This window comes from Poecilia reticulata, linkage group LG4 (genome assembly GCF_000633615.1).
Source record: "Poecilia reticulata strain Guanapo linkage group LG4, Guppy_female_1.0+MT, whole genome shotgun sequence".
In the NCBI taxonomy this organism is placed as follows: Eukaryota; Metazoa; Chordata; class Actinopteri; order Cyprinodontiformes; family Poeciliidae; genus Poecilia; species Poecilia reticulata.
In genome coordinates, this window is record NC_024334.1 from 17,935,488 (window position 1) to 17,962,029 (window position 26,542).

The following is a 26,542-nucleotide window of genomic DNA, read 5'->3' on the forward strand; positions in this document are numbered from 1 at the left end:
ATTATATAATATATCAAATTTGATTTCCAGTGTGTTTTTTTTTTTTTCCAGTTTTTAATTGAAATTGTAATTTCAACATAGGCGTACACCCAAACTTTAAAATTATCCAAATGTCTTGTAGAAAATAACCAAGAGAAGCTCAGTTCCCGATTTTAATCTGGTTTTACATTTTGTCCTTAAAAAATGTACAAATGACAGAAAAATATCTTTAAAAAATAACTGTCTTTTATTTTTCAATAATTCCTTCTGTGAGCCAAATTCAACGACCAAATAAAGCGAAGCTTTCCATCCTGCTTGTCAAACAGGATGGTTGCTCTTCAGTGACTTCGCTCTGGAAACCTCAGAAATGATTTGATGGGGGGAAAAAACAAGTAAATTTTCCAAAAATCTCCAAAATAGATAATTTGATTAATCGATTTTGCTGTTCTTTCAACACAAGGCCTTTTTTTGGAGTCTGTATACCTCAGCTGATGATTAAAAGATTACTAAATTAGTTGATTATTTCAATGATTGATTAATCACAATTAACCCGATAAATCATTGCAGCCCTAGCGTGGTTCCAGTGTTCAACTGGCTGTGCATCACGTCACGATGATCCCGTAATTGGATCCCGTTCTAAGCCTCTGCCTCCTTCTCAGGCCTGCTACGGTATAGTCAAAGTGCCTGTGGGAAACTGGCTCTGCAGGACGTGTGTCCTCAGCATCGACCCCCAGTGCCTGCTGTGCCCCAAGAAGGGCGGCGCCATGAAGGCCACGCGCGCCGGCACCAAATGGGCTCATGTCAGCTGCGCCCTATGGATACCTGAGGTGTGTGTGAGACCTTACACCAGTGCCCCCTGATAGCTGCACATCTGCCTGCAGCAGGCATTTGATTAATGGTGGCTCTCGCTCCAGGTGAGCATCGCCTGTCCGGAGCGAATGGAGCCCATCACCAAAGTGTCCCACATCCCGCCCAGCCGCTGGTCGCTCATCTGCAGTCTGTGCAAACTGAAGACGGGGGCATGCATTCAGGTGAGTGTGGCTCAGTTTACTTTTAAGGCAAATTTGACTGTTTTAATTTGCTTTTAATGTAAGATTTAATGCAACTTTGCATAAAAATGTCATTATTTACCAGCTAATTCTAAGCTGACACTTTTAATTACACTTTTAATGCAAATTTTCATTAGAAGTGTCATCATTTTCCAAATGACACTTCATGACAACAGCTATAAATATTCATAGACTCCTTCGTGTTCATGACAGACGTTGTCATGTTTATGTCAGTCTTGTGGACACCCCGTCAAATAAACCGTTACCGATATTCTAGTTATTAATCTGTCGAATCTTTGACGATTAAATCAGATAAATTGACACATTTGATTGAATACATTTTTTTAGAATAAGAAAATGAACATTTTATTGCCTAATCACAAGTTTTCATTTAGTGAATGCTTGATCATTTGTAGAGAAGGATGGAGATGTCGCAAAACAACCCAACATACTTCTGACATCCAGCATGTGAAAAGTTCAGCCGTTTCTGCTTGGCCGAATATCAATACTTAATGTGACTTACGTTTTTTTTAGATAAAAAGATTTGAACCGGGTGAAGTTTAAACTTTGCCACTTGAGGAGTTTTGGAAAGAAATATTTACAGGTTGTTTTTTTTTTGTTTATCTTAAATGCAAAATATGTATATATTTTGTACAATTTTGGCTTAATTACTGCTCTGATTGTGTTCTTTCAGCAAATGTCTTTTTGTGAGTGTATATATATCTCTGGAAAAAAAGAGCCCTCTGCACTGAACCCCATTGAAAACCTCCTGTTTATTCCACCAAATATGACTACTAAATATTCTGACTATTCCTGAGTTAAAACATCAGTATTGTTGTTTCTAAATCAACATGAACTGGTTTTCTTTGCATTATTTGAGGTCTGAAAGCTCTGCATCTTTTTCGTTATTTCACCCATTTCTAATTTTCTGCAAATAAATAAAACAATTTTGCTTGGAATTTCGTAGACATGTTGTCAGTAGTTCATAAATTAAACAATGTTCATTTTACTCAAACATGAACCTATAAAAAGCGAAATCAGACGGACTGATCATTTTAAGTTTGTGTCTCCATTTTTGTTTCCAGAGCTGCGTATGTCAGCTAACGATTAAAAGATTGCTAAATTGACGATTATTTAGACAACTACAGTTAATCATTTCAGCCCTGATCACTGCTCAACATGACATCAGCACTGAAAACCGTCGCGCCGCTAACATTTCGGCTTTGCTCGCAGTGTTCGGTGAAGAACTGCACCATCCCGTTCCACGTGACCTGCGCCTTTGAGCACAGCCTGGAGATGAAGACCATCCTGGACGAGGGCGACGAAGTCAAGTTCAAGTCGTTCTGCCTGAAGCACAGCAAGCCCGGCGACACCGGCCTCAGCCCGGGCCGCTCCAAAGCCCCCGGCGAGGCGGCCAAGGTGGGCCAGCGCGCGCAGAGGCTGCAGGAGCTGGAGGAGGAGTTCTACACGCTGATCCAGCTGGACCAGCTGGCGCAGGAGCTGGGGCTCTCCGAGCGCCCGCTGGACTTCATCTACCAGTACTGGAAGCTGAAGAGGAAGTCCAGCTTCAACAAGCCTCTGCTGCCCCCTAAGGAGGAGGAGGAGAACCTGGTGCTGCAGCCGCAGGAGGACAGCATCCACACGCGCATGCGCATGTTCATGCACTTGCGACAGGATTTGGAGCGGGTGGGTGCTTTTGGTTCCTTTTTGTTCTTCTTCACTTCCATTTTTACTGCAGTGTAGCAGTGCATAATGCTGAGTCGGTGTATTTTTAGCAAAAAACAAAACATTTCCCTCTGCCCAGTAGTGGTTTTAGTCACTTCTCTATAAACCAGACAGTCTAGCAGACTCTTAAGTTGCGACATTTTACTATAACCTGACATGATTTTTATTCAACGTTTCTTTTGGAGTCTTCAGCTCGTTTTGCGCCACACACATAATATATGCATATTAAACATGCTTGATGTTGTTTTCCAGCTAGATAACGACTCTTTACATGCAGTTCACTTTCTGCTGTTTAACGGTCTTCATGCCGGCTTCCATTCGTTCCTGTCTGCAGGTGAGGAATCTTTGCTACATGGTGAGCCGGCGGGAGAAGCTGAAGCTGCTGCAGAGTAAAGCTCAGGAGCAAATGTTCAATCTGCATGTCAAGCTGCTCAACCAGGAGATGTCCACTGGTGAGGACAAGAGGCATTTCCTTATTTTTATATCTCTGTGTGGTTTCTGCGCATTTGTGGTCAATAACTTACAGTTTAACTTTTTTTTTAGTGAGTTGGTTGCTACCTAAATCTTGCATTACTGTCGTCTTTGGAGGAGGATGTTCAGGGTTTCTAAACTGTCTGGAAAAGAAGGAAATTTAATTTCAGTATTTTTTAGAGCCATATAAGATTAGAAAATGAGGATTTTGGAAAAAATTTTTGTATTTCCAGATTTTATTCTTTTAAAACAAAAGGATGGAAGTAAAGACACAATATTTAAATATTGTGTCTTTACTTCCATCTTTTTGTTTTTCTGTATGTTCTCTCTCCTGTTTTTTTTTCCTTGCATTTCTTAAATTTTCTTTTCTGGTATATTTACTAAACATCCTTTCCTTCCTTCGTTCCTTACTTGCTTCCTACCTTATGTTCTATCACAATTAATTAATTTTCCTTTCATGCTTTTCTTTTTTTTGTTTTTATGTATCGGTAGAAACATTTGGACTGATATTAACATTGCTGTTATGACTAATAACTGATATTTACTGATATAATACATATTTACAGAGAGGTTTATTTAAAAAAATATATATCTTGAAACAAACCTAGAACTTTAGAAAATTTAATCTGGAAAAATTGCATTTTTAACACGAAGGGGGAAAAAATCTATTAAACCTCTTGTAGAGCATTATTTCAGTTGAAATGTTGTTAAAATCTTGCTAACATTTCCTTAAATATCATTTTTCATGACGGCATAAATATCTTAAAGCAAGGATTCTCTCGCTTTTCAACCAGTTTTGCTGAAATACCTTCGGCCTTCGTGGTATCTGCCGAGAGTCTCGCTCCTCGTTTAGCAATCTGAGCGAACTCCCGACACTCCGTCAGAAACACTGCTTCCTGACGCTGTGGCCCAACTTGTTGGGTCGGGTTTCATACGGTCTCGCTTGGTTTCACAGTCTAAACCATGTTTTCCTGTTTTACCCCCTGCAGGTCTTCCTGCCTCCCTCCCGGTGGAGAACATGCTGTTCCGGCCTCCTCCGAGGATCACCCTGAAACTGAAGATGCCCAAAGGTTCCGGTCTGGGAAACGGAAACCGCAGCTCCAAGCTGGGCAACGGGCCACTGTGCCCGGACAACAGCGGGAACGTCAACGAACACGCCGCGGAGGGGCTCGGCCAGGGGAAGCCCCAGCTGCACGCCCGCAAAGACGACCGACCCAACGGTCGCCTGTCGTCCTCCGGCGGCGGGCCGGCGTCCGGCAAGCCCGCCGGCAAACATCTGGCCCTGCACATCGTGCACCACGCTCACTCTTCCAACAGCAATGGCAAACTGGACCAGGACCGAGCGTGCGCGGTGAAGTGCAACGGCGCCCTGGACAAGGCAGCGGCTCAGAAGGACGGCTCCCGCCAGACGCAAGGCACCCGGGGCGTTTCCAAGGAGGACCTGGACAAAAGTAGCTTCTGCAAGTCTGCCATGGAGCGTTTCGGCAGATCCTTCAAGGAGGCGACCATCAACTTGGTACGGACGACGGAGGACCTGCGGGTCTCGGACAAACTGTCCCGAAAGAGCACTGCCAAGGAGAAACAGTGGGCCAAACCCGTACTAGAACACAAAGCCAAAAACAGACGGCCACACCAGGACAGCGACGGGTACTGCCCCGACTTAGAGCTGAGCGACTCTGAACCTGAGGCCAAAGGTCGGCTCGGTCAGCAGGCGGGGCTGCCGCAGCCAAACGTCCAGCGTAAGGGGAAGCACTCGGCGGGGTCCAGACACTCGGTGACCAGGTGACGCCGTCGGCGGACGCTTCCAGCTCCTCTCATCAGGGACCAAGCCACGGCGCCAACGGCGCTGCAACAACGGGACGCAGTGTGTCTGGTTCAGGACCACACATGGTCCTGAACCCGACCATGGAAACGGCCAAAATCGACTCATCTGAGAGAGATTTTTACAATCAACTACAAAATGTTTTTTTTTTTTTTTTTTTTTTTTACATTTGTCCAGTAAGGTTTTGTTTTTATGTTTTTGTTTTCCACAACAGCTGCCTTTTCTGAAAACAAATGCTCCACACTCGACTGGTTTATAGTTTGTTTCCGGTGAGTAAAACACTACATGTGTGTCTCAAAATGGGACGAGACGTGTCTTTATTTCATTTTATTTGTTTTAGTTTGCACCAACATCCGAAGTATCCTTCAATAATGAAAGTGGTGGCAGCAAAAGTATTATGAGGCGGCAATCGGACCAACCGCCTCGTTTCCTGGGGACTCGTGAGCAGCCTTTGTCGTCAGAGTTGAAATGTGAAAACGAGCTGTGAAACAACCATCTTTACTGTTCTACGTCCTGTTTCAGTATTAAACGTGGCATACATGCTTCAAACATGCTGGGTTATTTTCTTTACATAAAGGCCAAATCTAAAGTTTTTACTAATTTATATATTAAAAAACTCGCCTTTGAAAACCATAACCCACTCAGAAGCATCGACAAACCAAGTGGATACCAATTTAAAAGGAGCACAGAAGTGGGCTTTACAAAGCCGATACTCGTCTGGTCAGTGATCCGTTTCAGCTTCCTGAATTGATCACTAGAGGGCAGCGTTGTCAAACCTAAAGATTTAAACCACAGATTCATGGTTTTCTGATCTGCCTTGAAGATGTAGTTAGAATATCAGCTGTAGGAAGAAGAGAAAATGAACTGGTTACCTTTTGACTCGAGCAAAGACGGAACCAGAACACTTTGAAGACCAAACCCAGAGGGATTTTAGTCACAATGTTCTCATTTTACTATCTCATGGTCCAGGCTGCTTCCCTCCCCTCTCTGGTTGGAGTTGGTGCTGCTTCAGGGTTTGACCTGCTGAAGAAGGTCAAACCCTTCTTCAGCAGGGTTTGACCTGCTGAGATCTGAGCAAACCAAATACAACAACGGACACTTCCATCAATTTTTACATGGGGGGGGACCTGTTCTAGTACAAAGCTGAAGCTGAATTAGTTTGTTCTGCTTGATGTGTATAAAGAGGAAATATTTATTTATGCATACGTTCATGAATGTTGCCTGAAAGTACTACAGAAGTCAGAACAGGAATATTGAATCATTTGAGTTACAGCGACATTTAATTTCACTTTGGGAGTAATGCAGTGGTTTTGAATTTTAATTTAGGCAAAGTTATTGTGGAAGGTCCAAAGAGTCACTTGGAGGGGGGGGGTTAAGCAGACATCTGTGTGGTCAGACATGGTTCTGGTGAAAAGGTCCAGCATCTTTCCAAGTCTGGTAAAAAAAAAAAAAAGAGGGGAAAAAAGTACAAATGCATCATATAACTTTTATAGTAATGTTTTTTTTTTTTTATTTAAAAATTCTAACCATTCACTCCATCCTTTTCAAAGTATCTTCTTAAAGCTTATTTTGTCGCCATCACTCTGACCTCTGAGTTTGGAACATGGTGTACCTGAAAGCCACACCCCTTCACGTGCTCTCACCTGGCACTCTCCACCTTCGCCGTCTTGAGGAAGAAAACTGTTCCTGTAGTGTGTGTATGTGGGGGGAGAGGGGGGTATGGGGGGGCTCCGCTGCAGAGCCATTTAAATCTGAGGGCTCCTTTAAGAGAACTGCCTCTCCGTATCTGCTGATCTGTCAGCCGGCTGCATCATCCTGCTGCAACTCCCGGCGGGACAACAGCGCTGTCCGCCCCGTGCACCTGAGGAGGAGGAGGAAGTCATGCTAAACCATCGGTGATCGATGATAAAAATCTTAAAATAAAATTTTTTAAAAATGCGCACTCAATGCAAAAAAGTGAGCTGATGCAAAAACAGAAGCGGCAGATTTTTTTTTTCCCCCTTCTCGGACGTGCTGCTGTGAAATGATGGCCGCGCAGAAAGCAGCTCTGTTTCCGGGCTCTGCGGGATGGGCGGCTCGTCTTGGTACCTCGCTGCTGGTGCTGCTGTAGTCAGCCTGTCCCGTTGTCCAGTGGTTCGGCCGGTTCCGCCGGTCGGGAGTCGGCAGCTGCGGTCTGAACAAGTAAGTGCGCGAGACGAGCAGAGCTCCCGTTACCGGAGCACGCGCTGCACAAGTTTCCGCCTCATTAAAGTCTAATACTGACCCTAGCTCCTATACAGGAAATGAGGAGATAAGTTTCCTTACACGGTGCTCCTGTTTGTCATGCATGTTTCTAAGCGTGTGGCTTTCTAAGGGAGAGTGAGCGGCGGAGCTCAGCATGTCCGGATGCAGCGAGCTGAGCCTGAGGGAGCTGCCCATGGAGAGCTGGATGTCTCACCTGCCATGCGCCCTGTGGGACACCCCGCTGTACCACCTGGCCATTCCGGGTAGGGTCATAAACAGGAAGCCCCCTCTTTCTCTGCAGTGCTGATAACACTGTGTTAAAGGGGCAGTATTATGTGTTTACCAGACACACAAGGCCATTGTATATCACAATCAATCAACTATGTTAACTTAAAAAAAAAGAAGCCATGTGTGATAAATATGACTTAAAATTAGCACCTTGAAATTGGTGCCTCTGTCTCTTTAAGAAGCACCTGCTCTTTCTGAAACTCCGCCTTCAGACAGGAAGTCATTACAACGTGGCTCCTCTATTAATCTTTTAACAACCACTTTAACCAGCGAAGAAGCTCCTATGATGAGCTCAGCAGATGAACATTTCCACCATGTTTGCTAATTGCCTGCAGGAGGAGCTGCATCTTGAAGGCGGGGCAGGGTCCACCCAGGTGTTTTCCACAACTGAACGGTTGCCATGGAGATTAAAAGATTTCTTAAACATGCATGAAAGAGTCAAGGCAACACTCTAGGTGTGTTTTTGATGAGGGAAAAACTTTATAACATGATGTAAAGCTCAACAAGTCAATTGTATAAGGACATCGGCTTGACTCCATCATCTAAGTACTTAGTGAGACAAGCCAAACATCTGAGACAGAAGAACAGAAGAAAGCATGTTTTATATTTCAGTCTGCCGATGCGCAAAGTATTGACTGAATCCATATAAGCACGCCACACTTTTCAGAATTTTATTTGGCAAAAAAATCTCGCTCCTGTGATGCGATTTAAACATGGCAAAGTCCAAAGGTTAAGATCAGTTCTTGCAGGGCTCTGTTCACGAGCCAAACGCCCAAAGCATTTCTCCGTTTTCCCACTCAGGCAGCCACAACGCCGTAACATACTGCCTGGACATGAACGACCGGTCTCCAGTGGACCCCATGCAGCCGGACATGCTCCAGAAGCTGGACAAATACATGAAGCCCCTCATTCGCCCTTTTGTGTACAAGTGGGCGATAACGCAGGTAATAAAGCTGGGATGTAGCGCACCGTGTTAAGAGGTGTGCAGCAGCTCTAGCACTGAGAATCCTGTGTGTGTGTTTTTTTAGGAGTTCCCCATAAAGCAGCAGCTGGACTGCGGGGTTAGATACTGCGACCTGAGAATCGCACAGAGACCCAACGACCACTCCACGGACCTGTACTTCTACCACGGCGTCTACACCACGCTCACCGTCGAGGTAACCTCGAGAGGCGCACAGATTCTAGTAGTTCTGGTACGAAAACGCCCCTCGGGTTGTAAACCACCGCCAGCGAGCCGAGGCTTGCTGAGTTTGCCCTAAAAACCCAAAGATAAGGGAAGCGAAGAGCCTCTTAGCGCGACGTCAGCCTGGTTTTACTAGCTCCTCCGCCCCGCAGGCTGGATTTATCGACACCCAACAGCTGAATGTTCCGCCGAGGAAATCTGCAGGGTTTACATTTCTCTATTCACATCGTTGCGGTTTTTACCTGAAGGTTTTTCTTTTTCTTTTCTTTTATTTTACTAATATTTTTCACAGTTTTGTGGTTTTAGTGACCTGCACTCATTAGAGACTGGACAGGAAGAAGGACAGAGAGAGAGAATGGGAAGACATGCAGCAAATAGCCGAGGGGCCGGAGTTGAAACGAAAAGCATCGAGGAATTTAGCGTCGGCATATTTTTGCCCATATTTTCAATGTTGGAAATTAGTCCACGGTATAAAGCACAACTTTAGACACGTTTTCTCATTTACAGGTCCAAACATTTGACCCGTGAATGTACTATAGAAGAAATCCCAAGCAGTGACTTTTTAACGCAGTGACTTTTTAAGTGTCCACACGTCCTTAAAAAGTCTTTAATTCACGCATCTAAAATAAAAAAACCCCAATGTTTTAAATTAAAAAAAAAATTTAAGTCAACCTTCAGTACAATAATTATGCAGCAGGAATCTTCAATATATTTCAACAATTTTTTTATTTTCTTGCCGGGCTTTACTGTCACGCTAACGTTTGAGGCTACTGCTAACTAGATGCTAAAACCCTTGCTAGCTAGCTAGTTGGCTTTTTTTTTTTACTTGTATCATGGATAAATGCAAATTGGCTGGACATTTGTCTTTGCCATCGGCTCCCTTTTGTTGCCAAACCATCTTTTTGACAAAATGCTAAGTTTTGAGTTAGAAATTTACAAGTTTTTTTGTACTGTCTCTTTAACAGTACAAATATATGACCATAATATCACTACATTGTAATCTTATTGTACTAAAATGTATTGGGAAAAATAAACTCGCCAGTTTTCAAGTGTGGACCTTGAACTCCGTCTCCCCCTGTCTCTGCCTGAGAAAGCATCCCCACAACATGATGCTACCGCTACCGAGCTTTCACAGAAAAGCGTTGCCCCTTTAAACGACGTCTTCTCGTTGACAGACTGTCCTCACGGAGATAAAGGAATGGCTGGACGCTCATCCCAAAGAGGTGGTGCTTCTGTCCTTCAGCCACTTCCTCGGTCTGAACCAGGAGCTCCACGTCCGGCTGCTCACCAACATTCGCGACACATTCGCCTCCAAACTCTGCCCCAAAACGGTACAGTTAACTTTTTTCATGCTTTTGGTTTTTTTTTTCCCCCCTGATAGCTCAATACTCTTTCAGTGTTTTCTCTTTTGATTGCTTGCCTACATAATCCAAAGCGCCATTCCTTCACAGGAACTTGATGAGAACTTCTCGGTTTCAGGAGGTGCTAACTCTTCGAAATCTGTGGGCTTTGGGCTACCAGGTGATTGTGTCCTACGAACACAGCATTTCCAGCTCCCACGGCGACCTGTGGCCTCACATTCCCTACTGGTGGGCCAACAAGTGCAAAGCCGAGGCGCTCATCGAGGAGTTTGAGGCCAGAAAGCAACACGGTAGACCAGGTAACCTGCCGATTGTTAATCCTGCAAGAGTGAAAACGCTTGCAAAATGCTGGAAAGATGGCATTTTCTGCAGAAACTCAATGTGAACAATGTCAGTTGAAGGATTTAGCTTAAACTATTTGAAAACATTAAAGGAGTAGAATTATGTAATTTACTTTTTTGAGCTCTTGAATCCTTTAGTCTCTCATGGCAACCATTTAACTGTTCAAAACCCCTGGATGGACATAGCCTCCGCTTCAAGGACGAAGCTCCCCCTTGGAACTGAAGTTTCTAAGCTTTGAAGTTCCCACCTCACAGAGCAGTCCTGCCTCGTACATCCCCCTCTCAGCTCCTAAAGACTAGCCAGCAGCAATTAGCAAACACCTGGTGGAACTGAGCATCTGTTGAGCTCATTACATGACCTGCTTCTCAGTGAAGAGCTGATAAAAACGTTGCTGGTAAAAAAGAGTTAATAGAGGGGCTATGTTGGGATGGCTTCCTGATGGCGGAGTTTCAGAAAGAGCAGGAGCTTCTTAAAGAGACAGAGGCCCAATTTCACAGTGCTTTACAGCACCCGCACAACAAGCGCTTAATGCATGTTTGTTTTTTTTTCTTCTGTTCCAGGCGGTTTCTTCGTCACCGGAATCAACCTGACGGAGGACCTGAAGTACATCTGCACCCACCCCACCGAGTCCCTGAAGGACCTGGTGATGTCCACGTACCCGGCGCTGCTCGGCTGGGTCAGGGAGCAGACGCCCGGCCCCAGAGCGGGCTCCCTCAACATCATCGCCGGGGACTTCATCACAGAGAGCCACTTCGCACCCACCATCGTCACGCTGAACGAGAAGCTGCTGAAGTGGTCCTCGTGACTTCTCGCTCTAGAAAAAGCGCAGAGCGTCTGCAGAAGCAGGGCAGACATCAGAGCAGACATCAGAGCATGAAAAGTCGTTACACAAGTTTGTTTTGATCGGATTGATGAAAACATTTTTATTTATTTATTTTTACCTCTTGAATTATTTATATGACCGTAAATGCACTTACGGGGATGCAGCGGCGTGCACATTTCAGTTCAAGCAGACTGTTTTTTTGGGGTTTTTTTTTTTTAATGCGCTGACCCGAACTTCTTTGTTTACATTCAGTTCGCGCTTTATGCAACGCACCGTATCGGTTTTCACAAGTCAGCAGCGGGTTTGACGACTTGCTGACCGAAGCAATAACTGCACAACTGAACTCCCTCCCCACCGCAGGAAGCACAAACTCTGCTGTCACCGTAAAGGAATCGTAAAGGTAAATAATAACATTTTTGAGCAGTTATGCCGGTCAAAGCTTTGACACGTCGACTGTAAGACCTGTGGTTGCATCATGGAATGTGGAAACTATTTATGCAAGTTTATATGCAAAAATGCATGAAAAGGATTTCTTTGCATGAACCTGGCACTGATTGTTCTGTTTTTAAAAAATGGCTTTTAACCTCCGGAAGTGAACGCTGCACCGCTGTGCCTGTGGAGACGAGCTGTTCAAACTTCAATAATCCCTAAAGAAACATTCCGGTCTGGAATAAGTGAAGGGGAAACTAAAAAACGTTATTGAACTGTTGGAGAGCTGATTATTTATGTCACAATCCATGAAGTTTATTTATGTCTCTTAATTAATTTATTTAGATTAAGATGCATTATTTCTGTCCTCTTGGTTATTTAGGTTGTTGCTTATTTAGCACCAGTTTCCAACAATTGTCATCTCAAGGCACTTGTGTAAGACAAACACCCACTTTACATACAGAAATGTATAATTAAAGCAGGTGGAAAGTGATCTGTGTGAGGAAGCGTCTTGAGGAAGCATGTGGCGCCGGTGGGATGGAAGGACTGACTTTTAACAGACTGAGACCTCAACCTGATCTAGATATTTATTTATTTATTTATTTATTTATTTATTTATTTATTTATTGGTCAGTTTTAACTTTTCCTTACACAAGTCAAAACAAGTACAGAACAATATTTAAATTTTCATCATTGGCAAGAACACAAAAGTGTAGACCAAAAGAAATGTAGATGAAAGGACAAGATTATCATACTTTCATTTTGTTCTACATAAAGCATCTTCGAAATCAAAGCAGCAGAATGTCTCCTGTATGGTTTACTAAAACATGTCTCCAAGGAATTCCAGCAAAGTCTGTACACAAACCCATAAACATAATACAAACCTTATTGAATTTAAGATCACAAATTTAAAAAGTAATAATAATTACAAAAAGAAAAAAACAATGCAGGGGGAGGTCACAAATATGAATTTATAGAGTAGTAAGTTGTTGAAATATATCTTGTGGCTGTTTTGTTATTTTTTACACAAGAAAGTTCAAGTTCTGCCACAGCATCATAACTTAATAAAAATAACCAAAGTCCTCCGATGGCTTTTGGGTTTGGTGTGCTGAACCAAGATTGACAGTTTTATCTCTTAGAAGAGTTTAGTGGAGGCGCCTCTGCAGCTTCACGTAATGCTGGGATCACCAGAGTGAGAATGATTTTCTAAATGGCACTTTGCAAAAAATTGTACATTCTCAGTGCACAATGTTTATAAGAGATACAGAGTGTCTCTTATAAATGGTTATGCGCTTACATAAAGATGGAGGATAGAAACATCATATGTCATGTTCTCTTAGAATTGTACATTTATTTTTACTCATCAGCCACATTTGGTGACTAATGTATATTAATCTGTCTCTCAATATGTAATGCAAATACAAATTGTAAAAGGGATTAAAAAAATGATTTATATAAAATATTTGTACATATATCATTAAATAAAAATACATTAGGATGACCTAAACACATTATTGGTGATAATTTTATCACCAATAATGTGATAATTAACTTTATCCTGGGATCACCAAGGATTAAAACTATACATTATATAGCTATAATGTGATATAATTATCATATTTTTCGATACACTGACTCCTCTGGAAAAATGGCCGACTACCTACGAACCCAGTTCCAGCTGTTTTATATTATTATTTTTGAACGTGCGCCCTCTGGCGGCGCTTTTTCTGCCATTGGTCAGTAAAAACCAGGAAACTGCGAGTTTCTCCTCCCTCCTTCGGTTTCGTCCTGCCGCCGCTGCTGTTTGTGGTCGATGGCTTTGAGGAATCAGGTGGAGGGAAGCAGATAAACCATGTGACCCACGGTAAAAGTGGCTGCTCAGAGCCGCAGCTCGGACACCGACGGCTCGACATGGATGTCAACAACCAGGACTGGATGTCCGCCCTGCCGGAGGAGCTGTGGGACGTTCCGCTGACAGAGCTGGCGATACCCGGTAGGTCACTCTCACTTCACACGGAACCCCGCAGGCTGCAGTAGGAGTTAGCCTCTGATGTTGTCGATTATTTTTAATGTTAATCCGTATATATATATATATAACAGTTTTATTTATATGCTTGAATTTAATCGTCTTGCTATCGATACAAAATTCTTCCTTTTACAAAGCTTCGTTCAGGAATGGAAAGTCCTTTTACTAAATGGCTGAACATAAAACATCCCTTGTTTCAAGTTTTCATTTGAATTGCTTGTGCTGTTTTATATTTATTTTTATCTTTTAAGGGTTATTACTGTCGTAGTCTGCCATTTATTTTGAAGTTTGTTCATTTTGTTACTAGACATCCACTAGATCCGGTGGTGTTTAAATGCTGACATTTATGGAGTATTAAAGATACAAGGCCCGTTCAGACATCTTTGAAATGTATTAGTCTCTTTAGTTGTATGTTGATAAGTTGTTCCATTGTTTTTCTTCTGTTCATATAACAATATTCATATAACAAAGATAACATTTGCTCTCAAAAAACAGGTTTCCACAAACCTTGTATGACGTGATGACCTTGGCATCTGATTATCATTCTTCCCAGAATGTCTCTTGTGTTTTTCATCCTGTTTTTGCTCCTTATTTGCATGTTGTTGTGCGTTTTTTTTTTTTTTTTTTTTTTTACATATCAAATCAAAAGCCTCTTGTATTTGGTACGGGTGAAACAAAATGTTCGTTTTCGTCGTAGCTGTTTTTAGGAAACTTTGTCAACTCATTGAAGAGGCTTGTCAAGTTAATCGGGGCAGACTGGAATGGCCAAAGTTTATCAAAATTCTTCAGTGTTCATAAAGATATACATCACAACCAATCAAATTTAATGATTCAAACAGGCATATAACCAAATACATAAAAACCCAACTGTTTATCTGCTGCTAGGTTAAGGTTTTTTTTTAACAAAAGGATAAACAGAAAAACATCACTGGGTGTTATCTTTAAGGGTAATTTTATTGAGAGAGAATTGTGCTCTAAAAAAAAAAAGCACCAAATGTCATTTGCACAAAAAAAAATTGAAAGTGATGAACTCTTGGTCATTCAAGGAAATAGAAATGACCTTTTGTTTTGAAGCCCATTATACATTTTATAATAATATAATGGTTTAGCAGTCAGACATCACCAAAAATAACTTCCAAGTGAGACTAAAAATTACACAGAGGTGTTTCTTTCATCCTGCCGTTCCAGTTTGAGGTGACGCCATTTCACAAACACGTTTCTCGTTCCTGGAAGTCTCAAAAGTTGCGTTGGCGTCTCTTTCACAACAGGCAGCCATGACGCCATGAGTTACTGTCTGGACATAACGTCGCCCCTGCTCCCGTCCGAGTCGGACTGCTTCTGGCTCTTGGACGGACTTTTCTACTGCGTCACCAGGCCTCTCATCTTTAAATGGGCCACCACACAGGTACGAAGAAATGTGGAGTAACAAAAAGACGACCAGTCAACATGTTGAGTTCATCTTCAAGAAAGGACGTCTCGGTTTTCATTTTCTCCTTACCCAGATTAAGTTTTAGAAATGTTATGACACAAACCTCAACATGTTTAATGGAGATTTTATGAAGAGCAACTCCAAGCAGTGCTTAATTATGAAATGGAAAAGGATTGAGGTTTTTAAAGTTTATTACAAATAAATAATGCCTTATTTCCCCCAGAAAAAAAACATGAGATGCCATTTAATCTCAGAACAAAAGTTTTTTTTTCTTACACATCTTGCTGTTAATTGTTGATAATAAAGAAACGGTAAAATAATCCACACGCCGCAGCTTTAAGAGGTCAGACGCATCATTTCTTCCAGACGTTTTACGGCCCAGAGGAATCTCTTTCTGACGGGTCTTTTTTTCTCCACATTCACTGAGACTCTTAATGAATCAAACACTTTCAGTCCCAGAGATCTTAATACCGTTAATCTCTTGGATCAAGACCAAGCCTTCCTGGTGGTCCCATCAGTAACTCTGTTGTTTCCTCTTGAAGGCGCTCAAAAGTGGGTTATCTGAGGCGTTGGCTGGGTGGATGAGACACTGGGCTCAGTTCTGGTTCTGGTTGGACAGGATCTTCAGGTTCTCCAGGCAGAGGGAATGTTACAGTAAAGGGACTGACTCTGAATGCCCTGTGGCTGGTTTCCTGGCAACGGTAACCATGGCTCCACCCGTTTGGCACATCACTTCAAATTTTATTTAATCCAATTAAGTTATTTCATTTGAACTAGTCAAAAGACTGCACAGCAAATTGTAGGTAACTAAAACTATATTCACCTCAGCGGACAAGTCCACAAAATGGCGACAGAAACAGTTGGGAGAAAACATGATCAATAATAATAATTGGATCAATTTTCTGAAGATGGTATCTACCGTTTAATATTAACTACCAGACAGGAGCACAGGCAGGTATGAAGTGCTGAACTGGTTGTGTGTGGACAAAAAAAATAAAAAATCATTTTCACTTCAGTTTGAAATGCTAATAAATAGATTTATAAACATGAAAGCAGAATTTTAGTAAGTTTTAGTTTTATAAACGCACAATATAGTTCCTGTTGTAGTTTTTCCCTCATTAAAATTTTTATATCAGTTGACAAAAACTGAAGTAACCTTGCTACAAAAGCATGCCGCACTTTTCAGATTTCCTGCACTGCTTTGCGTCTATTTGCACCAGAAAAACCTGACAGAATAGATTTATCTTTGTTAGGTGAGGAAATATGAAAAAAAACATTAGTGCAAATATTTAAATTGCCCTGATCTCATCAAGAAACAACCTTTTTTTTTTTTTTTTTTTTTTTTTTAACTGATCTTACCTGCAGAACGGAGATGATGGGGTTGCTGATATCGGCGTTTTGGAGTCAGAAGTCACATGACTGTCATGAAGGTTTTCAAGCTGAGATGGTCCAAAGTTTAACAAGACGCAGATAGAGCAGAATGTGATTTTGTTCGATGTTCTCAGAGAGAGCAGGGGCTGAAAACCAGAGGTCAGAGTTCACAGGCCGAGAACCACAACAGCGAGAGAGGACATTCCACAGAGATTAGAGAAACTGCAGAGTTGACTGATTAGTTTGTTTAGTTTTTAGCTATTGATACGGGATCGTAGGAAATGTTTCTAGTATGGAAAAAAAAAAAAAAAATATATATATATATATATATATATATATATCGGATTTTACTTAAAAATTTTGGATCTAAATCCAATCAGGAGGCTGAATTCAACCGTGGAGTTTCTTTCTTGTGTTTAGGACAAGAGCATCGAGGAGCAGCTGTCGAAGGGAATCCGGTACTTCGATCTCCGCGTTGCGCACAAACCCAACGACCCGTCCGACGACCTCTACTTCACACACGTCATATACACACACCTGACGGTTCTGGTGAGCTCCGGTCACATCGGCCGCTGTCGTTCATCGTGGCTTCCCACCATAACTCGCTCCCGCTCCACAGAAAACTCTGGAATGCGTCGAGCACTGGCTGAACTCTCACCCGAAGGAGGTCGTCATCCTGGCCTGCAGCCATTTTGAGGGAATGGACGACACGTGCCACGAATTGTTCATTTCCCACTTGAAGAAGCTGTTCGGCTCAAAGCTGTGTCCCCGGAAGGTGGGCTCCCTCCTCCTGCTGCTGCTGACGTTGGCTCTGAACACCAGACGCTGCCTCACCGTGTCCTCTGTCCTGCGAACAGGCGCCGGTCCTGAGCCTGCGGAGGCTCTGGGCGTCCGGCTACCAGGTCATCCTGTCCTACGAATCCCAGCTGGTGGCCAGACACCCGCAGCTGTGGCCCGCCATACCATACTGGTGGGCGAATAAAACAACGGCACAAGAAGTGATTCGCTACCTGGACTGGAACAAAGACATGGGACGACCAGGTGAGTCGGATCAGGGACTTTGGAGATGGAAAACAAAATAAACGAAAACAAAAGCAGAGGGGAGAACATTTTCGCCAACTTTTTTTTGACACTTTCCAGAAAAAACATTGAAATCTTTTTGTTTTATTATTTTGAAATTTTCTGAGATTAATCTGAAGATTTCAGTTGTTTTTTTTTTAGCAAATTTAGCAACTTTGACTTTTCAAAACTTCCAAAAGTTGAACATTTTTGACATTTGAAACCTAAAAGTTTCCAAGTTTTTCTTCTTGAAAAGTTCTGAGATTCATCTCAAAATTTCTTCTTTTTTTTGGCAAATTTTTTACCTTTTACGCTCAAATATCCTTGTTTTTTCTACAAACTTTCTAAAATTGATCTGAAAATTTCTGAGTTTTTTTCTTTAAATTATTTGACTTTAAAAAATTTGAAATTTCCCTGTTGTGTCTACAAAATTTCTGAGATTAGTCTGAAAATGTCTGAGGTTTTTCTAGGACGTTTGTGACATAAACCATCGTATCTCTACAGACTGCAGATTCCTCGACCAGCCGCATTTTTGTCACATTAAAATCTCAACTCTCTCTTAAGATTTTTGTTTGGTTTCACGTGTTTATCTTCATTCCCAAATTTCTCAAGGTGTGAAGATTCACACCTTCAGTCAGATTGGGAACAGAGAAGCCAGTTTTCAAGTTTCGCCACAGATTTAGTTCTTGACTTTGATCAGTGGCGCCTCCAGCTGGAGAGATGCGGCATCACTCGGCGTTTCCTGTCTCCACAGAGGGGTTCTTCATCTCCGGCCTGAACCTCACGGCTCCGAGGTCGTACATCGCCAAGAACCCGAAGGAATCCCTGCGGACGCTGACCTTCACCAACTGGGAGTGTCTCAGGGAGTGGGTGGAGCAGCAGAGACCCGGGTCGGACCCCCACAGCCTCAACATCATAGCGGGGGATTTCGTGGGTCCGCTTCCGCTCTGCTCCCTGGTGATCGGACTGAACCACAAACTGCGACCGAAGACCTCCGCCTGTTCCAAGAAGGAGCAGCAGATTTAAAAAGAAAATCAGCTGATGTCGTTTTGTTTTCTACCCGAGAACAGTTTGCATTTCTTACGTGAAGCCAAGGCTATGTTTCTTACAAGAAAACGTCTCATTCTTTCTCGGATTTGTCAGCTCAGATCTTTTAATCGCTGCAGAGTAAACACAGTATTTTCCTAAGCTCTTCGTGGTTCTGAGTTCAGTCATTTGTTTCCTCCTTTCCTCTCTCATCTACTTTCGAACAGTTTCTTGTAGCGTCCGTGAGCAGCGGCGCTGATGATGACCTTGACGACGGCTGAGCCTTCCTCTGCGTTCACCTGCACGTCCTGGACGGTGGCCTCCTTGTACAGCCAGCTGTGGACCGGGACACACACACACACACACACGCTCACCTCATGTCCATAACGGAACATGAAACCAGCTGACCGAACGTCACGTTCAAACCTTAACTGAGGAGAGCTGAGGTTTACTCTCAGGTCCAGGATTTGCTTTCCGGTGGACTTGACGACCTGCTGCTCCACAGCTCTCTTCAGCTCATCCAGGCCTCGCTGCTGCAGGGCAGAGATGAACACGGCACCAGGCTCCGAGCTCTCATAACTAACACACACACACAGACAGGAGAAGATGTAATCTCAGATTGCAAAATTTCCAAAGCAGAAACCGAAGCAGGTCCTCCTCCGCTGGGGAAGCATAGACTCTTACCTGTCAAGCAAGTCGATCTTATTGTGAACCTCGATCATGGAGTCCAGCAGCCTGTGTGGGATCTGCAGATTCCTCAAGACATTCAGGACGTTTGCCTTCTGATTCACCGTCTCTGGATGACTGACGTCTCTGACATGAACCAACAGATCCTGGGGAGCAAGAATGGAAAGAGTTTTTTTTAATATATATATATAGATTTTTTTGACTGTGATAAGCTTACTGGGAGACTTTAATCATTCTAATAAATGAGCACAGGGCTGAAACGATTAATCGATTATTGAAATAATCCTTAAATTTAGCAATTGATTAATGATAACTGGAGCATAGACTCCAAAAACGGCAATTTACCGGAAAAAACCCCCAACATAGAGCACTAATTACGTCACAATCCCTTTCTTCCAAAATGCTTCCTAATATTTAGCCAAGTCTAAAAAATGGGGGGAAAAAAGCTCGTCTTATTCCGGTGGGTGTAGAAGAAGAAACCGGACTCCCTACCGAGTGTATGATGTCCTCCAGGGTGGCGGAGAAGGAGTCGATGAGCTGGTGTGGGAGCTGGGACAGGAAGCCGATGGTGTCCACGTACAGGACGGCCATGTGACTGGGCAGCTGGCCGGCGTGGACGGTCACATCGAGGGTGGCGAACAGCTGGTTCCTGGGCTGCAGGCCGCTGTCGCCGGTCAGAGCTTTGATCAGAGTGGTTTTTCCTGACACGGATACGAGCAAAAACGAATGAGAACGATGTGCCCGAGACTTTCCGAGTGGCGTCTCCAGGCTCTCACCGCAGTTGGTGTATCCCAGCACCGACACGACGGGGAACTCCCTGTGTTTCCGCTGAGACCGCAGCAGGTGCCTCTTTTTGCGAAGTTTCTCCAGGGCCGAGCGGATCCTCGTCTCCCGCTCCTTCAGCAGCCTCTGCTGGACTTCATACAGCGTCTCCCCTGGAAGAACCCAGCAGGAAGGGTCAGTCGGGTCTTTAGTCGACGCGGCGGATCGCGGGCTGTCTCAGGGCTGCATCACCTGAGCCTCCGATGTACCTCGCTCCCCCGCCCTGCTGATCCAAATCCGCCATGTCGTTTTTTAGTCGAGACCTGCAGGTGGAACAGAAAGTGTTTTTTTTTTTGTTTTTTTTTACCGCAGAAAGACGGCAAACAGGGCACACTAAGACGTTAAGTGTGTAACAAAGACAACGAGGCTAAATGCAACTTTATATTTTCCTGTCCAACTTCCAAACTTCCAGATTGACTGATAATGGACAAACAGATTTACAGACACCCACTGTTATCAACACGAAAGTTCTTCCACCTTCACGATCCCTCAGCGTGAGAACCCCGACAACACATGAAGTGTGATATCACCTTAGTAAGGGGATCTCTGCCAGTGAGATCTGGAGCTTGGCCTCTTTGGTTCTGGCGTTGCAGCGGAAGATGTGGAGAACAACAGAGTACCTGTCAAAGACCTTCACCCCCCAGGCTTCCTCGAACTCCCTCTGATGTTGGATTTGGAGACAAGAGGCATCGGTAAGTCTACTGAACCACTCAGCATGGTCAGCTCCACGCAGTCTCACCTCAGACACAGAGGACAGGCGGTCCACATTCACGAACACAGCAGTGACTCCCGGGGTCTGCCGGATCTTCTCTGGACAGAAAACACATTTTCATTCAGAGCAGACTTCCCATCGGTCAGGGCTGATGAGAGGCCGGTAGTACCTGTAAGAAGCTGGAAGTTTCCCTTTCCAAATATCTTCTTCTTCTCTGGTGTCTTCGTGGAGAGGATGATCTTGTCCACCACTGTCCAGTTGTCCAAGGTGTTCACCAGTCCCTCGGCCTCGGCCATCATCAGCTCGGCTGTAAATTAAACACACAGCGAAGTAAAAACCCTCCGAGGAACCGCCTTGTTCAACTGAGCGTGTTGGACTCGTTATACCTGTGGTCAGGTACTGCTTTCTGCTCCCCCACTTCACATCCGGGTGGACGATGAACACCCTGTGCTGTCCCTGTCCGATCCCCGCAGGGACATGCTGCTGGAACAGCTCCTCCACCTCCGTCTCCTCCAGGAGGTCTCCATCTTCCTCCTCCTCCTCTTCTGTGTGTGAACTGCTGACGAGGTCTTTCCAGTTCTTTAGGCTGGAGGCGGAGAGCGCCAGGGACCTGCTGGACTGAAGGACGGGCGGCTGTCCTCGGTGAGACGTGGGGAGAAGCCTGCAGGCGGCTGCGGGTCTGTGACAGCTCCGTGGGAAGAGAAGCAGGCGCGAATGAACGAACCTCAGAGTCTTCATTCTGCCTCGGGAGGTTTTATCACCGACACATGATGCGAAGCGCTGTTGCTGCAGGTCAGCGTGGACTGTTTACCTCTTTCAAGCTGACACTTATTCTCCCGGCGCTTTCATAGTAGCGGTGATGCACTGCCACCTACTGGCGTGGCGGTGATGCACTGCCACCTACTGGCGTGGCGGTGATGCACTGCCACCTACTGGCGTGGCGGTGATGCACTGCCACCTACTGGCGTGGCGGCGCTGCACTGCCACCTACTGGCGTGGCGGCGCTGCACTACCACCTACTGGCGTGGCGGCTCTTTATTTAGACACGGGACAGAATTTGCCTGCGACAGACTGGCGACCTGTCCAGGGTGACCCCGCCTCTCGCCTGGAACGTTAGCTGGAGATAGACACCAGCAACCCTCCCGACCCTACTAAGGGACAAGGGTGTAAGAAAATGGATGGATGGATGGGACAGAATTTGTTGAATGAACGCTGCGTGCAACTAGTTACATTTACTCAGTTACATAATTGAATAACTGTTTAATGTGCTGAAGAGGTACATTTTTATTCGTATTTTTACTTGAGTAACTATTATGATCCATTGCTACTCTTGAGTAAAATTTCTGGATTCTCTACACACTGTGAGCAACTTCACCAAATTGCTCACAGCAAGCTTCTTTTAACCAAAAATTCTCCACACAGACACACAACTGCAGTTTTTGTCAACATTTCCTAAGTTTTATATTGAAAGAAGTTAATTAAAAAATATTTCCATCTCATTCTTCCAATTATTTCTATGAATTATTTTCATTTTGATCTTTAGAACAGCAACATTTCCACATAACTTCATGTTTTGGTCCATGTGATGATGCAATTTTTAAAATAAATGTTGATGTTTAGATCAGTTACTTGGTACTCCTATTTTTTACTTTCACAAAATGTGCATAACATAACGGTGTTTTAATGACTATGTAATAAATTTATTATAATGTAATACCAATAATACAAACATACATACACACTGGACTTGGTTTAACAAGTATGCATTCAAATATCTATGTCTTAGGTGATTGTGATGCCAACCTAAGATACATCTGTTATATCTTAACATAACATAAAGTTGCTGTTGTGTGAATAAAAGGCACATTTATTTTTGAAAATCTGCATTGAATTAACAGAATGTCACAATTTGATCATAATGTGAATATCAAAATATGTAGAGAGCATCTGCTCTGAGTCACATATGGCGTGAGGTCTGGAAATGGATCTGGGATATGGTCTTCAAGAGTCTCAAAACTTAATTCCTTGGATGAAGAAAAAGAGCTTGGGCTCCGATCCGACAGAGTTCTTGTGTGTTTCATGTGGCAGAATGAAAGATGGACATTTAGGTCTCTTTTCCTGAGTACCGTAGCCGTACAGTTGCTGTTTCATGCAACTGAGTCTACATCTACAAATGGTGTGATCTGAAATATCAAAGTTGAAATTCAATAGTCATATGCAGTATTAACCATATAAAAATTAAAATATATAAATGCACAAAAAAACTAGAACACGAAGGGTAATTTTTCGTTTTTACTATGGTTTTGTATAAATCATTTACATTTTCTTTATTGACCATATAAAAATACAAACACATAAATAATGTACCCCAGATATGGTGAAAAAACAAATTTTTCACAATTAATCAATTAATCTCTTTAGTACGCTGCTTTATTAAAATGACCACTCAAACGAATCCCGGTCTTTGACAGTTTTGTGGGTTTAAAAAAAAAATCGTCGCTCACAGAATGGACAGTGTTACTGTGCAGATGGACTGCAGTGACACTTTTTCAAAGATGGCACTGAACGCCCCGTCTGAACCGTTACATGGAGCTAGAGGAAGATGGAGCAGGGAATCTGATTAATTTAGACTACGATGCGGAGACTACGATTCATTCCTTCTTACCAACAGGACGGTTTGGAACTGATCACAAGGTAGCACAATGTGAGATAAGTGACATCTTCTTGACTTTTCAATATCATTTATTTTTAACTTGAAGCCAATCAGTGTTCTGGTTTAGTTGATCAAACTAAAAAAAAAAATGTATGCGTTCTACTAAGTCCCACAGATTATGTAGTAGTTATGTGAACACATGCGCAAAGTTTGAAAAGCCACGGCTGCCCGCACTATTTGCCATTTACAATAGTAAACATCAGCTAACCGCTAACGTTTTTCCATTAGTGTTTAGCTAACAAATCATGGTAAGAAACTCTTCTCAACAGTACAATTAAAAGAAGCTTCATAATAAAAGCAAAACTATATGAATAAAAAGAAGGAAAAAACAGAAAACTCACTTTGCTTTCCTCAATGATTGCTCACCAATGTTGAAACCATCATAGATGGTCCTGAGCCTCTAGATTGTGTCCCACCACAATCTGGAAAGCAGCGAGGTTTTACCACAGAAAGTTGTTTGACACACGTTTGAACTAGAGGGTTCTGAGGGAGGCTATACGGGTCAATTTTGTTTGGTCTTAAAGGCAGTACTTCCTCTAACTTAGTGCTGCAAGCTCGTTTTTTGGGGCTGTGGGGAAGTGATGTTGGGTTTGGGCTCAGGACAGATGTTACAGGACTTGGTGTCTGGGCAGAGGATGTAGGGGCCAGGGTTTGGGTAGGCATCTCAAAAGAAGAGTCTGAGCTCTGGTCAGAAGCTGGAGGAGTTCTTGTATGTTTTATGTGGCATGAAAGATGGACTTTCAGGTCTCTTTTTCTGAGCACCGTAGCCGTACAATACAAACAATGAAAGTGTTGCTGTTTCCTGCAACTGAGTCCACATCTATGAATGGTGTAATCTGAAACATAAATAGGTGATATTTATTAGATATTTAACATCCAATCCATTAAATATTAAATAAAAAAAAAAAAAACAATAGAAACATACCTCCATGGGGAATTGCTTTTTTAATATGTCCACTCAAATGAATTTTGAGCTTTGACAGTTTTGTGGGTTTAAAAAATTCTAGACCACAAAACGGACAGTGATACTGTGGAGATGGGCAGCAGCGACACTTTTTCACAAAGGGCAGTGAACGCCCCGTCTGAATTGTTATATGGAGCTGCAAAATGTAAAAAGAAAATGAAGCCAAATTTCTCCAATATAAGGGAAATTATTTGAAAACTTTACTTAAAAAAACATCATAAACAGATTTACCTTGTTCTCCTTTGGTTCAGCCTCAGCAAGGTTGGAACCATAGTCATGGTCTTTGGACATCTTTATTTTATCCTCTTTCATACCAACAAGGCCCGGAGAGGGAAGAGGCTGGAGCTCGGAGGGTTTCTCTGAGCGTGTGTGAACTACAGGGTCCCGGAGAATGAGGAGAGTGTTGTTAAGCCATGAAGGCAGTACTTCCTCTAACTTTGCACAGTAAGCAAGTTTTGTAGGATTTGGGATGTGGGTAGACCGTGTAGGTTTTGAGTCCCAGGCAGACCGTGTGGGGTTTGGGTCTTGTGCCGGCGCTGGAGAGTCTGAGGTCTGAACAGACGGTGTTCGGGTGTGTTTCATGTGGCAGAATGAAAGATGGACTTTAAGGTCTCTTTTCCTGAGTACGGTAGCCGTGCAGTACAAGCAGTGAAAGTGTTGCCGTTTCCTGCAACCGAGTCCACATCTATGAATGGTGTAATCTGAAATATCAAAGGGAATTTGATTTAGAATCCAATATTTACATCTTAAAATTTACCACATACAAATATAAACATATAAGTACACACCCTATAGACGGGGAAAAATTGCAATAACAGTTTAAACGACTGTAAATAAAAACACCGTACCTAGATAGGAAACTGCTTTATTAAAATGACCGTCCATGTGGATCTTGACCTTTGACAGTTTAGTGGGCTTAAAAAATCCTGGCCCGCAAAACGGACAATGATACTGTGGAGATGGACAGCAGTGACACTTTTTCATAGACGGCAGTGAACGCCCCGTCTGAACTGTTATATGGAGCTGGAGGAAGATGGAACAGGAAATCAGATTAAGCTCAACTAAAAGTGTGGCTTTCATCCAATTCATACTCCTACATTAGATCTTATCTAACCAGTTAAGTTTCAATAAGTAAAAACGTATCATCTGCATTTAATTAAATTTAATCTTAATGTAAATCCTAGTGGATAGAATACATATTTTTGGTTAAAACCTGACCAAACGTAAAACTATTTCATTTTCATTTACTGTTTCAGGATTTGTTTTTTTTTTTTCAATAAAGTTTTTCTTTTACGTAAAAAAAACATATAAACCGGAAAAGACCTGACAGTGGCGGAGCCTGAGAGCGACGCTTACAGCTGGATACTTCGCGGAAACGCAACTCGATACAGCCAAATAAAAAAACAACAACAAAAATTTAATACAAAAGACGTATTTTTATAATAGGGCTACATGTAAAAAGTTTAAGCTAGCTTACTTGTTGGTGTTCAGCCTCAGCATTGGCGAGAGGGTAACTGTAATCATGGTCAGACGCCTCCATCTTTGTTTTGGGCATGCGTGAAAATGGTCCGGAGAGCGTGTGTTTCTGAGAGGGGTTGCGACGTTTTTAAACGTACTATGCGCATGCGCAAAATTTCGGGTCCTGAACCCGAGTTATGAGGATTGTTTTGTGTTCGGTGAGTCGTGTGCTTTTAGATTAACATTCACAGATAATAATAAAAAAAGAAAGAAAGAAACTTCAAATAATCAATCAGACGTTTTAGAACAGATATTTTCTTAAAATATATTTTTTTACATTCTTATTTAAAAATATTGCATTTCATATGAAGAGGCATCACTGTTGAAGCAGGGAATGAAAAGATGTTTTGCAGGCTCATCATCGAATATGCAATAGTTGTGTTGTAAATTAAATACGTGGTTCCACCTTCGAATAAACATCATTAACCCTTTAATATGAACATTTTCGTGACGTAGAAAAGCCCATAAAGTTTGTGCTTTTCTTTCCTAAAATAGAGGCTGGTTAATACTGCATGATGTC

The 26,542-nt window shown here is 42.9% G+C and overlaps 5 protein-coding genes across 9 annotated transcripts in view; 3 read left to right on the forward strand and 2 right to left on the reverse strand.

Annotated features, from left to right (window-relative positions):
• jade3 (jade family PHD finger 3) overlaps window positions 1–5,595 on the forward strand; it is a 13,000-nt gene extending 7,405 nt beyond the window's left edge. Inside the window, exons 8-12 of the mRNA XM_008407616.2 lie at window positions 639–806; window positions 894–1,010; window positions 2,262–2,714; window positions 3,088–3,205; window positions 4,214–5,595. Coding sequence (XP_008405838.1) covers window positions 639–806; window positions 894–1,010; window positions 2,262–2,714; window positions 3,088–3,205; window positions 4,214–5,010 — 1,653 coding nt within the window. The 3' untranslated portion in view covers window positions 5,011–5,595. The remainder of the gene's footprint in view (window positions 1–638; window positions 807–893; window positions 1,011–2,261; window positions 2,715–3,087; window positions 3,206–4,213) is intronic.
• A 1,253-nt stretch (window positions 5,596–6,848) lies between these two features.
• plcxd1.1 (phosphatidylinositol-specific phospholipase C, X domain containing 1, tandem duplicate 1) lies at window positions 6,849–12,188 on the forward strand. Of its 2 annotated transcripts, none has more exons than XM_008407615.2 (7): window positions 6,849–7,227; window positions 7,400–7,532; window positions 8,359–8,501; window positions 8,586–8,714; window positions 9,916–10,071; window positions 10,220–10,400; window positions 11,004–12,188. In XM_008407615.2, exons 2-7 carry the CDS (start codon window positions 7,424–7,426, stop codon window positions 11,246–11,248), a joined length of 963 nt encoding a protein of 320 aa, XP_008405837.1. In that variant the 5' UTR covers window positions 6,849–7,227; window positions 7,400–7,423; the 3' UTR covers window positions 11,249–12,188. The 2 variants fall into 2 exon arrangements, with proteins under 2 accessions (XP_008405837.1, XP_008405836.1); XM_008407614.2 differs by having other exon boundaries at window positions 6,850–7,227; window positions 7,384–7,532.
• A 1,255-nt stretch (window positions 12,189–13,443) lies between these two features.
• Window positions 13,444–18,768, forward strand: plcxd1.2 (phospholipase C, X domain containing 1, tandem duplicate 2). Its single transcript, XM_008407608.2, has 6 exons — window positions 13,444–13,688; window positions 14,990–15,126; window positions 16,942–17,070; window positions 17,141–17,296; window positions 17,379–17,562; window positions 18,335–18,768. The coding sequence occupies exons 1-6, from the start codon at window positions 13,607–13,609 to the stop codon at window positions 18,604–18,606; spliced, it is 960 nt and encodes a 319-aa protein (XP_008405830.1). The 5' UTR covers window positions 13,444–13,606; the 3' UTR covers window positions 18,607–18,768.
• Window positions 18,715–21,707, reverse strand: gtpbp6 (GTP binding protein 6 (putative)). Of its 3 annotated transcripts, XM_008407613.2 has the most exons (10): window positions 21,214–21,703; window positions 20,997–21,134; window positions 20,855–20,925; window positions 20,646–20,776; window positions 20,308–20,378; window positions 20,070–20,228; window positions 19,786–19,994; window positions 19,291–19,439; window positions 19,033–19,185; window positions 18,715–18,942 (listed from the first exon to the last, which is right to left on the reverse strand). In XM_008407613.2, exons 1-10 carry the CDS (start codon window positions 21,563–21,565, stop codon window positions 18,816–18,818), a joined length of 1,560 nt encoding a protein of 519 aa, XP_008405835.1. In that variant the 5' UTR covers window positions 21,566–21,703; the 3' UTR covers window positions 18,715–18,815. The 3 variants fall into 3 exon arrangements, with proteins under 3 accessions (XP_008405835.1, XP_008405834.1, XP_008405833.1); XM_008407612.1 differs by having other exon boundaries at window positions 18,716–18,942; window positions 19,039–19,185; window positions 19,786–20,228; window positions 21,214–21,707; XM_008407611.1 differs by having other exon boundaries at window positions 18,716–18,942; window positions 19,786–20,228; window positions 21,214–21,704.
• A 627-nt stretch (window positions 21,708–22,334) lies between these two features.
• Window positions 22,335–26,172, reverse strand: LOC103463900 (uncharacterized). 2 transcript variants are annotated; one of them, XM_008407607.2, is made up of 6 exons: window positions 25,982–26,172; window positions 25,353–25,527; window positions 24,736–25,205; window positions 24,466–24,640; window positions 23,882–24,376; window positions 22,335–23,010 (listed from the first exon to the last, which is right to left on the reverse strand). In XM_008407607.2, exons 1-5 carry the CDS (start codon window positions 26,057–26,059, stop codon window positions 23,892–23,894), a joined length of 1,383 nt encoding a protein of 460 aa, XP_008405829.1. In that variant the 5' UTR covers window positions 26,060–26,172; the 3' UTR covers window positions 22,335–23,010; window positions 23,882–23,891. The 2 variants fall into 2 exon arrangements, with proteins under 2 accessions (XP_008405829.1, XP_017159973.1); XM_017304484.1 differs by lacking the exon at window positions 25,982–26,172 and adding an exon at window positions 25,828–25,975.
• Between the last annotated feature and the right edge of the window lie 370 nt (window positions 26,173–26,542).

Bases quoted from the DNA above. Each gene is read 5' to 3' on its own strand.
- plcxd1.2 (XM_008407608.2), top strand. From the start codon at position 13,607: ATGGATGTCAACAACCAGGACTGGATGTCCGCCCTGCCGGAGGAGCTG. The intron at 15,127-16,941 runs GTACGAAGAAAT...TCTTGTGTTTAG, and splicing joins TTAAATGGGCCACCACACAG to GACAAGAGCATCGAGGAGCA. The intron at 17,297-17,378 runs GTGGGCTCCCTC...TCCTGCGAACAG, and splicing joins CAAAGCTGTGTCCCCGGAAG to GCGCCGGTCCTGAGCCTGCG.
- LOC103463900 (XM_008407607.2), bottom strand. From the start codon at position 26,059: ATGCCCAAAACAAAGATGGAGGCGTCTGACCATGATTACAGTTACCCT. The intron at 25,528-25,981 runs GTAAGCTAGCTT...ATCTTCCTCCAG, and splicing joins CTGAGGCTGAACACCAACAA to CTCCATATAACAGTTCAGAC. The intron at 24,641-24,735 runs GTAAATCTGTTT...TACATTTTGCAG, and splicing joins CTGAACCAAAGGAGAACAAG to CTCCATATAACAATTCAGAC.
- plcxd1.1 (XM_008407615.2), top strand. From the start codon at position 7,424: ATGTCCGGATGCAGCGAGCTGAGCCTGAGGGAGCTGCCCATGGAGAGC. The intron at 7,533-8,358 runs GTAGGGTCATAA...TTTCCCACTCAG, and splicing joins GTACCACCTGGCCATTCCGG to GCAGCCACAACGCCGTAACA. The intron at 10,401-11,003 runs GTAACCTGCCGA...CTTCTGTTCCAG, and splicing joins AAAGCAACACGGTAGACCAG to GCGGTTTCTTCGTCACCGGA.
- gtpbp6 (XM_008407611.1), bottom strand. From the start codon at position 21,565: ATGAAGACTCTGAGGTTCGTTCATTCGCGCCTGCTTCTCTTCCCACGG. The intron at 21,135-21,213 runs GTATAACGAGTC...TTTAATTTACAG, and splicing joins AAAGCAGTACCTGACCACAG to CCGAGCTGATGATGGCCGAG. The intron at 19,440-19,785 runs GTAGGGAGTCCG...CTTGCTCCCCAG, and splicing joins TGGAGGACATCATACACTCG to GATCTGTTGGTTCATGTCAG.